The sequence below is a fragment of the Enhydra lutris genome, unplaced genomic scaffold (assembly GCF_002288905.1).
Source record: "Enhydra lutris kenyoni isolate GAN:26980312 unplaced genomic scaffold, ASM228890v2 scaffoldscaffold28, whole genome shotgun sequence".
In the NCBI taxonomy this organism is placed as follows: domain Eukaryota; kingdom Metazoa; phylum Chordata; class Mammalia; order Carnivora; family Mustelidae; genus Enhydra; species Enhydra lutris.
In genome coordinates, this window is record NW_019154112.1 from 3576665 (window position 1) to 3592034 (window position 15370).

The 15370-nt window shown below is 39.6% G+C and overlaps 1 protein-coding gene across 2 annotated transcripts; it reads right to left on the bottom strand.

Annotated features, from left to right (window-relative positions):
- Positions 1-7330: 7330 nt before the first annotated feature.
- Positions 7331-14782, bottom strand: LOC111152191 (HLA class II histocompatibility antigen, DO beta chain). 2 transcript variants are annotated; one of them, XM_022510579.1, is made up of 6 exons: positions 14604-14773; positions 12945-13013; positions 11386-11655; positions 10638-10919; positions 10054-10164; positions 7331-9804 (listed from the first exon to the last, which is right to left on the bottom strand). In XM_022510579.1, exons 1-6 carry the CDS (start codon positions 14692-14694, stop codon positions 9737-9739), a joined length of 891 nt encoding a protein of 296 aa, XP_022366287.1. In that variant the 5' UTR covers positions 14695-14773; the 3' UTR covers positions 7331-9736. The 2 variants fall into 2 exon arrangements, with proteins under 2 accessions (XP_022366287.1, XP_022366289.1); XM_022510581.1 differs by lacking the exon at positions 12945-13013 and having other exon boundaries at positions 7333-9600; positions 9773-9804; positions 14604-14782.
- Between the last annotated feature and the right edge of the window lie 588 nt (positions 14783-15370).

A 15370-nucleotide genomic window follows, 5' to 3' on the forward strand; every position in this document is an offset into this window, starting at 1 on the left:
TTTTAAGAAACAAAACAAGCAAAGGAAAAGAGAGAAGGAGAAATCAAGAAACATGCTCATAACTATAGAGAACAAACTAGTGATTCCCAGAGGGGAGGTGGGTCGGGAGATGGGCAAAACAGGCAAAGGGGATTAAGAGTACAATTATTGTGATGAGCACTGAGTCATGTATAGAACTGTTGAATCAATATATTGTACACTTGAAACTAATATAACACACTATGTTAACTATACTGGAGTTAAAATTTAAAAATAAAATAATAAAAAAGTGTTAAATTTCTTAACTTTTTTCAACTGGAATTTTATTACAAAATGAGTCTATACCTTCATCCTATGTTATGTTAATAAAGCTTGAGCCCTTTCTGGGACGGAGATTTCAACATTACAATGAAGCAGAGGTAACTCAGAAAAGGGGAGGCTGGAGGGGAGACAAATGAAGAACGCAAAGTGTCCTCTGGAAGCTGAAAAGGCGGGAAAGATTCTCCTCTAGAGCCTCCAGAAGGAATGCAGACCTGCTGATACCTTCATTATTCCCATATGACCTATTTCAGGCTTATAACCTCCAGGATGGCCAGAGAATAAATTTGTATTGTTCTAACTCACTAAATTAGTGGTTATTTGTTACAGCAGAAATAGGAAACTGATAATGAGAAGCAAGAGAGCTCAGAGCTCAAGTCCTGAAGTCAAACAGAATTGACTTCTTACCATAGCTACATTTCTTCCTACCCATATGAACCTCTCTAAGCCTCTTTTTTCTCAACTGTAAAATGGGACTGCCCAATAAAGTCTGTGTGTGGAAAGAGAAAATGGGGAGGCAGTAAGGTCTGCTGTTGTTCATAACAAGCCTGATACAAATATTTGACATTTTAAAACATGTCTATTTATAACTTTATTTAAAAGGTTAAATGATTATGGGATGCCTGGGTGGCTTAGTCAGTTAAACATCCAACTCTTGATTTCATCTCCAGTCATGATCTCAGGGGGTCCTAGAATCAAGTCTTGTGTTGGGCTTTGAGCCATTCTTGGTGTGAAGCCTGCTCAGGATCTTCTCTCTCTTTCTCTTCCTCTCCCTCTACCCCACTTGTACATGTGAGTTCTCTCTGTCTCAAAAAAAAAAAAAAAAAAAAAAGTTAAATGAGGCTAAAATAGTAAAGTACTTAGGGAAATAAAAAGAGGAGAAAAAACGTTAATTTCTGTTTTGTAAGGTGAAAACTCTGATACATTTCATTTTTAATCCCTTCAGAAAAAGTAAATACCATACTTGCGAGATTCATAGAAAATTGCAAAGAATGAATATTAAATATATCAGAATATATGTTCTATATCAGAATTTGTCTACTACACATTTAATTAACTATATTAGGTTAAAAATGTTAACAATATTCTGCTGAATTATCACTGCAACTGTGTAATTTAAGAAAGTTTGGGAGATCGTCAGCAAAGGAAATAAAACCTGACTTTTCCCTTTCTGCACAACTACAAAGAGGGGAAATATAACAGATTCTGAGTGTTCATTATACTGTTAACAATTCTAATGCCACTTGATAGAATATACTAAGAAACTGGCAAATGTAAATCACTCTACTGGACAGTAAACGACTCAAACTAAGAAAATTACAAGTTGTGACAGGGAAAAAAAAAAAAAAAAAACTTTCCCAAGGATAGAAATAAACTGTAATGAATGATTTGAGATGCAGAGCATTTGGTTAATAAATCAAGATTATTTTATGGATCATTCCTAAAGTATAACACCATTATGCCTTTGAGTACTTTATTAATGGAGATTATATCCGCTTGAATAACCTTAAATGTGGGCTTGACCCTCACATAACATGGAGGGTTTGTCTTAAAGAAAACACAACACAGCAGAACTCTCCAGGAACAGATGCTGTAACATATGAGGAGAGGTACCCCTGATAAGTACATACACCACATGTTTAAGAAAAAAAGGAAAGGGAAACAAATGTCAGTGTACTCTCATCACAAAACTAAATTGTATGAGCCATAGACCAGAAGAAGTGCTTACTTAGCTGAAATAGTATTAATCTGTGTTGAAAACCTGAAAGGGGAGTAAATACTTATCAGAGTCCATATTCAAAGCTGTATGTAGGCATTAAGTGGAAAGAATATAGCCCACTATATATAGCCCATATAGCCATTCAACCAATAAAAAAGGCAGCTGTAAGAAAAGTATAATCCAAGTTAATTATGTACATATCTAGAGTAAAGGTTACATAGTTCAACATCCATTTGGGATAAAATGTTCAGAAAAATAAGGATAGAAAGGAACTTCCTCAACCTGATAATTAAACTCTACAAAAAACTTTACAGCTAACATACTTAGTGGTAAAAGACTGCATGCTTTCCGCGCCTAAGACTGGGAACAAGGCAAAGATTTCGACTGCCCACTCTCATCCAACAGCCCTGGGACTTCTAGCCAGTACAATAGCAAGACAGGGAAATAAAAAGCATGTATATGGTAAAGGAAGAAAAAGAAATGTTTGTATTTTCAGAAGACATGATAGAAATTCCACTGAATATACATATAAACTACTAGAACTAAAAATTGAGTTCAGCAAGTTATATGGTATAGGATAAACATATAAAAATCAATCTCTATATACTAATAAAGAACACGCAAATACCAAAATTAAAAATATAACATTTTAAATCACGTAAGCCTTTCTGGAGATGCCGATCTCCCAGTAAGAACATGCTTCTTGCAGAAGATCTCCAGAAGAGAAGAGGAAACACAAAAGAAGCACCTGACTCAGAGCCCCAGTTCCTACTTCATGGATGTGAAGTGCCCAGGATGTTGTAAAATCACCACAGTCTTTAGCCAGGTGCAAACAGTGGTTTTGTCTGTCAACTGCTCCACTGTCCTCCACCAGCCTACTGGAGAGAAAGTAAGCTTCCAGAAGATGATCCTTCAGACAGATGTAGCACTAAACCACCCTGAATCGAGGTGAGTGGGAAACCATCCAAAAAAACACATTACGGATTTTGGAAATCACTCAAAAATGAAATGTGCAGGTATACTTCTAACAAAACGTGCAAAATTTGTATGCTGAAGACTACATAATACTGATAAATCAAAGAATATCTAAATACAGGGAGAGACACACTGCATTTATGGATTGAAAGACCCACCATACTAAAGATGCCAATTCTTCTGAACTGATAAACTGCTTCAACTCAATGACTATAAAAAATAAAACAGCAAGAGTTCTTTTAGATATAAACAAGATTATTCTAAAACTTACATGCAAAGACAAAGGACCTAGAGCAGATAAAAACAACTTTGAAAAAAAGAATGATAATGGGAGGAATCTTTCTGCCTGATTTCAAAACTAATTATATAGTTGGAGTAATCAGGACTGTGATATTGGCAGAGGCACAAACACATAGATTGATGGAACAGAATAAGGAACCCAGAAGCAGACCCATGCAGTGTGCTCAACTGATTTTCGAACAAAGGTGCAAAAGCAATTCAATAAAGGAAACCATTCAACAAATGGTGCTAAAGCAACTAGACAACTACAGGCAAAAGAAAGTATCACACATTATATAAAAATAAACGTGAAATGGATCACAGACTAATATATAAAGTGTAAAACCATAAAACTTTTAGGAAAAAATGTCTTAGGATCTAGGACTAAGTATAGAGTTCTCAGACTGCACACCAAAAGCGTGATTCATAAAAGGGAAAATAATAAATTGGATTTCATCAAAATTAAAACCTTTTTCTCTGCAAAAGACCCTCTTACTATAATGAAAAGACAAGATATAGACTGAAAAAATATTTGCAAATCACATAACTGATGAAGCCTAGTACCTAGATAAATATAAAGAATTCTCAAAATTAAACAATAAAGGGGCACCTGGGTGGCTCAGTCACTTGGGTGTCCAACTCTTGATCTCAGCTCAGGTTTTGATCTCAGGGTCACGAGTTCAAGCACTGCAATGGGCTCCATACTGGGCATGAAGCCTATTTTTTAAAAAAATAATAATAAAATTTAAAAAATTTTAAAAGCTCAACAGTAAAAAAACAATCCAATTAGAAAATGGGCAAAAGACATAAAATGACATTTCACCAAAGATGAGATACAGATGTCAAATGATGTTATGAAAAGATGTGCAAAATCATTAGCCATCAGAGAAATGCAAATTAAAACCACAGTGCTATATCAGTACACACCTATCAGAATAGCTAAAATAAAAAATGACAATATCATTAGCAAAAACAAGGTTGCAGAAAAACTAGATCATTGATACATCACTGGTGAAACTGTAATGTGGCAAAGCTGCTCTGGAGAGCAGTTTGGCAGTTTCTTTAAAAACTGAACATGCAACCACCGTGCCGCCCAGCAGTTACCCCAGAGCAGTCAAGATCTGTGTTCACACAAAAACCTGCACATGAATGTTTATAGCGGTTTTATTCATAATCATCAAAAACTGAAAGCAAACTGTGGTATAAACATAGCACGTGATACTAGCTAACAATAGAAATAAACAAAGACACACACAACAACCTGGATGAACCTTCAGAGAATTAGGCTGGGTGGGGAGGGGGGAAGGTCAATCCCAAAGGGTTGTATAGAAATGAGAGGTCAAGAGGATTCAAAAGAAAATGACAAATATTGAAGATAATGCCAAAAAATCTAATATGTAAATGGTAGGGGTTCCTAAAAAAGGAAAACCAAATCAAATACTAAAAAATAAAATTCAATAAAGTATTCCTAAAATTAAAAAATTTTGAACAGTATACTGAAAGAGAATACGTGACAGGTTTCCTGGGTGGTTCAGCAGGTTAACTCTTGATTCCGACTCTTAATTTCAGCTCAGGTCATGATCCTAGGGTCCTGGCATCAAGCCCTATATCTTGGCTCCATACTCAGTGCAGAGTCGGGTTGAGATTCTCTCTCTCCCTCTCCCTTTGCCTCTCCCCCACACTCACACTCTAAATAAATAATAAATAAATAAAATATTTTTTAAAAAGAAAGAGAATATGGCTTATTTGAGAACATCAACCCAGATGACCATAACCAAGATGTATTCTAACAAAATTTCATAATATTAAAGTCATCTCAGCAAAAACAATAACTGACTTGATCATTAGATTGTCATAGTATGTTTTGATAATAATGTTACATGAAAATGTAGTAACGTTTTTAAGGTACTCAAAACCAGAAAATAAGAACCAACTTTTTCATATCCAGCAAAACTGACTTTCAAACTATTGAATATAATGTCATCCTAGGAAACAACTAGGGAAAGAGCTTCTTGTAAATCACAACCACACAGGATGCCTGGGTGGCTCAGTCCTTAAGTGTCTGCCTTCGGCTCAGGTGATGATCCCAGAGTCCTGGGATCCAGCCCTGCATCAGGCTCCCTGTTCGGCAGGAAGCCTGCTTCTCCCTCTCCCTCTCCCACTCCCCCTGCTTGTGTTCCCTCTCTTGCTGTCTCTCTCTCTCTGTCAAATAATAAATGAAATCTTTAAAAAAAAAAAAAAAAATTGCAACCACCGTGATTATATCAGTAGTTCACAGCTTTTGGTGTCATGATCCCTTTGCATTCTTAAGAATTACTGGGAACTCCAAAGAGCTGTAGTTTATGTGGGTTATGTCAAGCAGTACTTATCTATTAGAAATTAAAACAAAAATTTTTAATATGGGGTCACCTGGGTGGCTCAGCTGGTTAAGCATCTGCCTTCAACCCAGATCATGATCCCAGGGTCCTGGGATAGAGCCCTGCTCTGCTGAGCAGGGAGCCTACTTCTCCCTCTCCCTCTGCCCCCCACTAGTGTTTGATCTCTCTCTACCGTTCTCCCTCTCTCAAATAAATTAATTTTTTTTAAAAAGAAAAGAAAAACTTCTATTTATTTGTTTGATTAAATAATGGTGATAAACCATGACACATTAACATAAATGACATATTAATGAAAAGGATATATATTTTTTAGCACAGAAAAAATAGTGAGAGAAAAGGAATTCTTTTACATTTTAAAAAATCTTTTTAAAGATTTATTTATATTAGAGAGAGAAAGAGCTCACATGAGTGAGGGGAGGGGCAAAGGAAGGAGGAGAGGAAGAATCCCAAACAACTCCATGAGGGGCTCCATGTGGGGCTCAGTCTCACGACCCTGAGATTATGACCTGAGCCAAAATTGAGTTGGAGGTTTACCAGCTGAGCCACTCAGGGGCCCCTAAAAAATCTTTTTAATGTATTAGTTAGGATTCACTTGGTCATATATTCTTCTATATTCAGTCTGTAATAATATGTTGTTTTGATTAAAACACATGTAGAAAATGTAGCCTCTCTCAGATTTATAGCTGGAAAGAGGGGAATAATTTTAATAGCCTTTCAGTTACTGTAGATATTCTTCTTTGATAAGAAACTAAAACTCAACAAATGGTAGATTCTTATAAATTAGTTGTAATGTGGAATCTAAAATCTGATTAATGATCTTTTCATGATCTGTTATGTTAAAATTCATTGGTCTACCTTGTATTTTGAGTGGACCTTCTAACCATGATAATTTTGCTGTATCATGCATTGATCATTTGGCAAGGGGTTCACAGGACTATGCCAATCTCCAAAATGTTGACATGGTTCACTAAACAATATGAAAAGATCATCTTTGGTAATATCACCATTAATCTCAACCAAGTAATCTTTATTATTGGGAAGCTGCGGCAAACTCAAGTTTTCCAAAATTTTAATTTTCTCTGGAAAATCTGATTTTCACTGTTAGTATCATTTTCTTTGAAGTGACAGGCTTCTTTTGTTTATTTTTGAGAAAATGTCTACCAAACATATCCAAGGCATAATAACCATAGCGTGTCTGTCAGTCACACATTCAAGAAAAATGACAGTCCATTAGAAAAAGAAGAGATGGATAAGGAAGATGTGGTCCATATACACTATGGAGTATTATGCCTCCATCAGAAAGGATGAATACCCAACTTTTGTATCAACATGGACGGGACTGGAAGAGATTATGCTGAGTGAAATAAGTCAAACAGAGAGAGTCAATTATCATATGATTTCATTTATTTGTGGAGCATAACAAATAGCATGGAGGACATGGGGAGTTAGGAGAAGGGAGTTGGGGGAAATTGGAAGGGGAGGTGAACAATGAGAGACTATGGACTCTGAAAAACAATCTGAAGGGTTTGAAGAGGTGGGGGGGGTGGGAGGTTGGGGGAACCAGGTGGTGGGTATTAGAGAGGGCACAGATTGTATGGAGCACTGGGTGTGGTACAAAAACAATGAATACTGTTATGCTGAAAATAAATTTTAAAAAATGATAAAAAATAAAGAAAGAAAGAAAGAAAGAAAAGAAAAAGAAGAGGTGGCTAGTTTTTTAACACAACTCAAGCAATTACACAGTGCGTGTCCCCAGGATAAATGCTCTTCTGTCACTTTGCAACAGAAATGCTAATTTGTCACACTGCAGATTAAAAAGATTCCTGCTTGAGATTCATGAGTTAGTAAAGCTAATGATTTTTCTTGCTTTATCAAGGCTATCTTTAAGTGAAGCTGGACTTTCTGAGGATTCTTCACTGCAAGTAAGTGGCAGCCGAAGATACCATGACTACTTATACAGTTTGGTGTTACTGCCTGGTTTGCGCTAAGGCACCAAAAGTTTTACCCACTGTAGATTTTGCATCACCAGTACAAAACAGTGAAAAAAGAAAATAAAACATTATTATTATTTTAAAATTTGTTTTGACCTTGCAGATCCCCCAAAAGTGTCTCAAGGACCTCTAAGAGTCCACAGACTTGAGAACACTACACTCGAGGGACACCAACATAAGGAATAGCAGTCAGCATTATACATGTTATTACTCACAGAACTAGGACTGAAAAGGGAGCAAGTATCCTTTGTAATGGTATGGGACCCATTAATATAGATATAGGACAACTATAAAACGGGAAAATGATGAGGAGAACAAAGCAAAAGAAATATTAACTGTTTTCAGTAATCATTTTGGTGGTTGTAGTACGAGTATCATTATCCTCAGACCGCTGTGTGTTCATTCGGTAAAAGCAAATGAGTTTGGTGGATATTCTCATTGTACATATCCCTGTGTCTTTGAAAACCAGAATTATTGGTGTGGAAGAAAGGAGACACAAGTGTAATAGAAAAGCGATTAATTTTTTATTTATAGATACATAAATCTTATACTTCTATAAATATGAATATTGCACATAAACATTTTTGTTTCCACCAGGAAGACCTGATATAATGACGAACTCCTAGCTCCACATCATGGTCTCAGTGACATTTCCCACTAAAATAAGCCAGGGCTTTGTAAAACAATCGCTGATTGCAGGTCTGGGCAGGAGACATACAGAACATCTTGTTATATAACAGATAACAAAGAAACTATCAAAAGACTTGTGTCAAAAGGACTTGGGAGTCACATGAAGTTTCCATGCACCTAAGGTGATAAGAATGAACTTGTGGCTAAAAACTGCCATTAGCTAAAATCCGTCAAATACATTCAAATCCTCGAGCTTATAATGATATAAAAAAAAGAAAAATAAAAAGTAAAACCTAACAGCTCATCTTTGGATAATAGTAGGAACCAAATTCATCAGCTGGAAAACTAATAAAGGGAAAGAGTTAAACACTTTTCCTTTCTTTCCACTGTACCACTGGGCAACCCACTAATATATGAAGGGAGGTGTCTCTTTACAGAAGCAATGAAGCATTTCAATGAAGAAGGAATGACAAAATGAGGATATCCCCATTCTGCAGCCCCCAGTGAATGAAAGGGCCTAGGCAATGAGCACCACCAGTGACAGCACCATAAAGAGACACAACTGGACGGTCTGTGCCTCAGGGTGAGGAAGCACACTGCCACCTACAGACTTGCCAAGGAAATTAAACCAAAGTCTATCCAGCCTCTACTTCCAGATGCCAACTTGCAGAAAATGCAGAGGACAGAAGGACAAGCTAAACTGCACCAGGTGCGTGCAGTTGGTAAAATCCAGATTGTGGGAAACTCTGCAGGTCAAATGCCTCGGGCTTTTCAAAATATTAGCCATAAGGGAGGGAAAGGCATGCAGAAGAAACCAGTAAAGTATGAGACATACAAGGCAACTAAACTCTGTTGTCATGAATTCAGACTTGAGTGACTAGGGAATAAAAAAATACAACCAAAGTGGTTACTCTGACATTCAGAAAGGGATTACTTTTGAGAGGACATCGGGGGTTTCGGTGGGTCTGAGGTACATGGAAAACCCTGCATGGCTGGTAAAGTTCTATTTCTTGAGCTGAGTGGTGACTGCAGGGGTTTTGCCTTAAATAATTCATTAAAGTCTACATTTTGTGTGGTTATTGGTATCTCTGTTTTTATTTTACAGTAAAAAAGGTCATAAAAAAAAACAGTGAAAGAGGAACAGTGCCTCTGCATGTTTGTCTTCTGGAGACAGTGGAGAGCGCAGTTGGAAAGAGGATGATGTTAGGGTAACTCGTAGGGCTCATTTAGTCCTGGGCTCTAGCTCCTCGGTACTACTTCAGGCTCCAGGGCAAGAAGGTTTGGTTGGGACCTCTTAGCAGGGTTGTGGTGATGAAACTGCACTTGAGACCTGCAGGGATGGTGATCAAGGTCTCAGGAGGAACCCCCATCCCATTATGGAGGCTCGGCACCCAAGGCCACCCAGCCAGAGCCAGCCTCACATCCTATCCCCAAGACATCTCCATCTGGCCAAAGCATTGGGAGAACTACCGGCCACCCAACGACAAGGACGAAGACTTTACCTCATCACCAGACAACCGAGTCTCCACATATCCTGGAACGAGACAGAAGAAACAGAATGCCCCTCATTAGGACCAAATGTGATTATCCTGAAGGGTAGGGGCTGATCTGAAATATCAGAACCCCATCTCTGCTGACCTCTCCTGAAATATTTCTGGCTTCAGAAAGGACTATTCCTGAATAGCTTTCCTGGGCAGCTTTCCCTGCCTCACATCTTGGAAGTTAGGGGAAGTGGGAAAAGCCATGGGGCAGGTGGCGAGAGACTCCTGAAAAGCTCATTTACCTTTCTGAGCCCTGAAGCAGATGACAGTCCCCACCAAAACGAAGATCAGCCCAACCAGGAAGGCTGCAATTCCACTTAGCATCTTTCTCCAAGAATACGCCGACTGAGCTCCTATGGAAAACAGGTCTTAAAATTAGTAAAAAGCTCCCAATATTTGGTGCACCTTCCTGGAATCCCAGAGCCTGTACCAGACACCAGATCAAATGCTATTGAGAAAAGAAATACATTTAGAAAAGATTCTTTGATGCCAAGGTTTGCATCCATGGAATCTGTAACTGATTCCTACAGCCCACAAGAATGCCTGCTAACTTCCTAAGACAAAGTATGAGAGGACACTAGTTCCCACAGTTGGAAATAAGTGATGAAGTGATTAGACCTCCTCATTTCTTAGAAGATACAAGCAGAGGTATCTGCCATGTCTACTCCCACCCTAACCCAAGGACCCCAATTTCCATGGCTCCCTCAGATCAGGGGAAAAAAGAATGAGTGTTGGGACCAAGATGAACACGGAGGTCATAGAGGCCCTGTGCTGAGGCAGCATCACCCTGAGTCAGACCCAGAGAGTATAAGAAGCAGATTCTCACTCCACTCCACCGAAACAGGGCTCAGCAGGCTGGCATGATTAACAAGGCAGGTGTAGACATCTCCAAGTGCAGGAGTCATTTCCAGCATCACCACTGTCTGGAAGGTCCAGTCTCCATTCCTGACCAGGCCAGTGGATATGACACCAACCCTCTCCTCCTGCCCATTCCGGAACCACCTGATCTTGATGTCGCCTGGATAGAAACCGGTCACGGAGCAGAGAAGCACACTGCGATGCTGCAGGGATGGGGTCCTCTCTGGATGCACTGTCACCTCTGGTTGTACTGGAAGGGGAGAAAAAATGATACATTGTGGAGGAAAACCACCAAGCCAGGACAGGTTGCTCGAGAGACTGTCTCCGCACTGTCTCACAGACTGAGAGACTGTCACCCCACCCAAGTGGAAACTGGAAATGGGAAGAAATTTTTGCCCCCAAGACTCAGAAACTGGGTATGTCAATGCCCCAAAGAGGAGTTAGACCTTATCAGAGACTCCCACAATTACCCCTTCTACTTGAGAGCCCATTGTGACTTAACGCCCTTGAGAACTTTAGAGGTCTGGGACCAAGACCACAGTGACCTGACCTGTGAGGAAAATGAGTGGATCACAAATGGGGACAGAAAAGACTCCCCTGCTCATTAGACATTTATCCTGAAGCAGGAAATTGCCTATCATAAGGAAGTAAAGCCCATGGTCAGGCTCACACGTGGGAGATGCCTGAACCCCACCAGACCTCACCTTCCAGCTCACCTTTCCTCCCCACAGTGAAGGGTGCACCCAGATTGTAGTTGTGCCTGCAGAGGGCATCCACAGAAGCTCTACTCCTCTCCAGTATATCTGGCCGATCGTTCCACAGCTCAGCGTCAGGCTTCCCCAGCTCTGTCAATGCCACAAACTTTCCCACGTGGCTGTCGAAACGTGCATACTCTTCCAAGTTAAAAATGAATCTCACCACAAACTGCACCTTCTCTGTCCCATTGATGAAGTAACAGTCAGCCTTTGCCTGAATCACAAAATCTTCTAGAAAACAATGACAACAAAAAGACTTTAAACCAACCCCTACTTTTAGGAAACCATACATGGTAAATAATGCCAGACCCCATGGATTTGAGAGGAGGCCTTTTGAACTCAGTAAACAGGTCAAAGTAGCCTCTTTTCCCCTGGACCCCACCCTGGTTCCATTTAGCATCCTGGTTCCCACCATTGTGGGAAGAAGCCTGAGGCTTCTTTGGCCAGCCAAACAGAAGACATGTAACCCAAAAAAGACAAGCCAAAGAGAGAGTCCCAAGAGACATAAACATTCATGCCGCAAATAGTTTTTGACCCTTTGTGTTTTGCTGACACTGTGCTGGTTTTTCCAAGCCAAGTTTTCAGAATCCCAAGGTTTTAACTCCCTTTGTTATCAAGTTGAAAACATCCATCCCCAAATAAAATAATTCAATAGTACTCTTGTCCTTAGCAGGTTCATTCTACACATTCTTTCTGGGGTGAGGTGAAGGAGTGATGGAGGTGGGCGGGCAACAAAGAAATGCAGACTCGTTAGGCATTTTAAAGTGAAACTAACTCTCCTACTTTTCAGTCACTATGGGTTTTATCCAAGAATTTTCTTTTGGACTTTTCCCCTTGCACTCTTACTTAGAGACCTCACCCCTCCGTTGGCTCAAATAAGGTAATGATTTCATTAACTTTGTTGGTGTAAAGTAGAATAATACTAATCAATGGCTCAAAGAGTAATATTACTATCAGCATCATTGGCACTATACCCACCATTCCAGTAGCTACAACAACATGTTGATAGGGAATATACAGTTAGCTTAAACCTTCTTTGGTGGCGGGGGGTGGGGGAGGATTACATGAAGCAGTACCATTAAAGGTGGAATAAAAAAAAAAACTTAATTCCATTGTCTGTTATAATTTTCTACTTTCAGAGCACCTTACTAATGTTGATGGTGATTGGTTTGAGTTATGTATTTTTTCATACAAAGCCTACTCTGCTCATATTCTTCAATGTAATTTGACACTCAAAAATTATGTAATCTGTCCTCATTGGTGAGAAAAATTATAATTCTTACTGAGCACACAGTGTGCTCTGGTCTGAGTGTTTGTGCCCCACCCCCCCAAATTCATGTGTTGAAATCCTAACCCCCAAAGGTGATGTTATCAGTAGGAGATGATTTTGAGAGGTGTTTGGGTCATGAGGGTGGAGCTCTCACTCGTGAGTGGGATTAGCCCTTATAAAGGAGGCTCCAGAGAGATCCCAAGCCCCTTCCACCACATGAGGACACAAGGAGAAGGTGCCACCTATGAACCAGGAAGAGAGTCTCCACCGGAACACAGCCATGCTGACCCCTTGATCTTGGGCTTCCCAGACTCCAGAACTGTGAGAAATAAATTTTTGTTGTTTATAAGCCACCCAGTCTGTGGTATTTTGTAACAGCAGCCAGAATGGACTAAGACACAATTATACCTGTCATAGACTTGAAGATCTGAAAAATTTAAAGCGACAAATTGGCAAATGGCCCCAGATTATGTTTCAGTAGTTGTACCTAGAACCACTTACCCTCCCTGACCTGTTTTCCATTGAAAACAACACTGAAGCAGAGCTCAAAAGCATAGTGTTACGAGACAAAGGAAGCAGAATGTGATTCAGTGCACAACGACTTTTTAAAAAATTTTAAAATACACATGAAAAACAACGCTAAATATCCCTAAAGGCCAGCCTCACACCCCAGACGCATTCGAACGGATCTGCAAGGAAAGGAGGGTGTGGAAATGTAGACCAGGAGAGAGGAGAGAGTCCTTACACTGACAAATGATCGCCGAGTGCTATGAACTCATGGGGTAAGACTGACACAATTCTCTGTATGCACTCAAGAACAACAAAAAGGAAATTCAAATGGGTTCATAAGGCAGGTTGGTAGGAAAAGATCTAACCTGCAGAAACAGCATGAGTTAAGGCTTAAAGGACAATCATTGCCAATCCTGAGCTGTAAATTTGCTTTCATCTCAAACTCAGAGGCCTTCTCCAGGAACTACTGAGCTGAGCATTAGGAACGGCAGCTCATTCCTGGATCAGCTCTTAGCAACTAAAGTCAGCGCTAACCTCCAGGGCTCTTCCTTCCTACAGTTTAAATCAGAAAAAGAAAGTTATTTGGGGGTCAGATTTGTGTCAGATTTAAGATCTGAACTGACTTTTTTTTTTTTTTTTTCGTTTGTGTTGTTTAATGGACATGTTGTTTAAGCTCAGAGAGGTTTCTATTTTGGGAGATAACGATCCTCTCCTATCCACCCCACCCTCCCAGGTTTGTTCCTCTTTTGTGTTTAATGAAACTTTGACGTTCAAACAGGTTCTGTTTTTAGTGCATTATATCCTGTTTTCTGCAAAAAGTATGTGTTCAGGGTGTAACACTGCCTCCTGTTCACACAGCCCATCTCCTTGGCTAGAAAAATAATGGTAATAAATACCCAGGAACCTGAGGACAGGCATAATGCATTCAACTTCTCTTATTTCTCAAAACTGGGGTTAATAAATGCCAAGAGAGGAAACTTTTGTTTCCAATTTCTTTTGTCCACATATATTCCAGTTGGATAAATATAAAAATAGTTGCAATCATCAGAGCAAACTCCTGTCTGGAAAAAATGACAGCTATTCTCAGGCTGGCCCCAGTCAATACAGTTCTTCAGACTTACACTGATACAATAAGGACTCTAAGCAAGACAAAATGTTTCCCTTCATTCTAGCACCCTTCTCCTTGAAGCTGCGGCACAGGAAGTCCCTTTTCCTAGCAGTCCATTGTGTATGGTAAAGAGAGGAGGCATATTTTAATTTCAAAGGGAAGAATACTTTGAAGCCAGAAGCCAGAAGCCAGAAGCCAGTTCCAGTCTGCAGCCTGGACCTACAGGGAAAAACATCCCTCCCCCATGCCCATTCTTGCATACACACCTGAAGAAAATTGCTCTGTTCTTACCTGGAGAGTCTCTGCGTTGAATCCTGGAGGAATCCAGTCTAATTACACTCACTAGCAGAAGCACCATCCATGGAACCCTCCCAGAACCCATTCTGGAAAGAAAAATAAAAAATTAGACAGTGAAATCATCAACTGCTTCAGGATGGGGCTTACCCCCACAAAACGCAGTCAAAAAATATTTATGAAGAGTATGAATACCTTTCTGGTTTCCTCAGGATTGGAAACTCTTCACACTGATAACCAATCATGATAGAAGAGTTTTGCATCATTAGATGCTGGGTAGACTACTTTCATAAAGTCGTGTATATCACTCAAGAATTGTTTACCTGCAGAATCACTGATGGTGATCTAATATATGTGGAAAATGGGCTGTGAGAAAAATTGTTTAAAAATAGTGTACATAGTATGTGGTCCTAGAAGAACTACATATATTGTTTATCATGCATTTTGCTATCTTTTAACCAACAAGTCTCTTCTCCTATGGCTGACATTGCCAACAGCATGTGCAAATAAAGTGGAAAGTAGACAGCATTCTGAAGAGTTTGCCTTAAGAGGAGTTCATGAAGGGATTATCAGAGAACAAATAGAAGAGATTGAGAACCACCTGAAGAGTATAAACCAAGAGAGGCCACAAAAAAGAAAATGAAGAGAAGATAAAAGAATAAAATGCTGCAAAAAATGTTCAAGAGAGAGCTCCTGGGCAGCTCAATCTGTTACGCATCTGACTTCAGCTCGGGTCATGGTCTCAGGGTTCTGGGGTTGAGCCC

Coding starts and splice junctions, on each gene's coding strand:
- LOC111152191 (XM_022510579.1), bottom strand. CDS start 14,694: ATGGGTTCTGGGAGGGTTCCATGGATGGTGCTTCTGCTAGTGAGTGTA. Junction 11,656..12,944: donor CGGTGGAGACTCTCTTCCTG/GTTCATAGGTGG, acceptor ATTGTTTTCTAG/AAGATTTTGTGATTCAGGCA. Junction 10,920..11,385: donor CTTCACTGTGGGGAGGAAAG/GTGAGCTGGAAG, acceptor CTCCCCTTCCAG/TACAACCAGAGGTGACAGTG.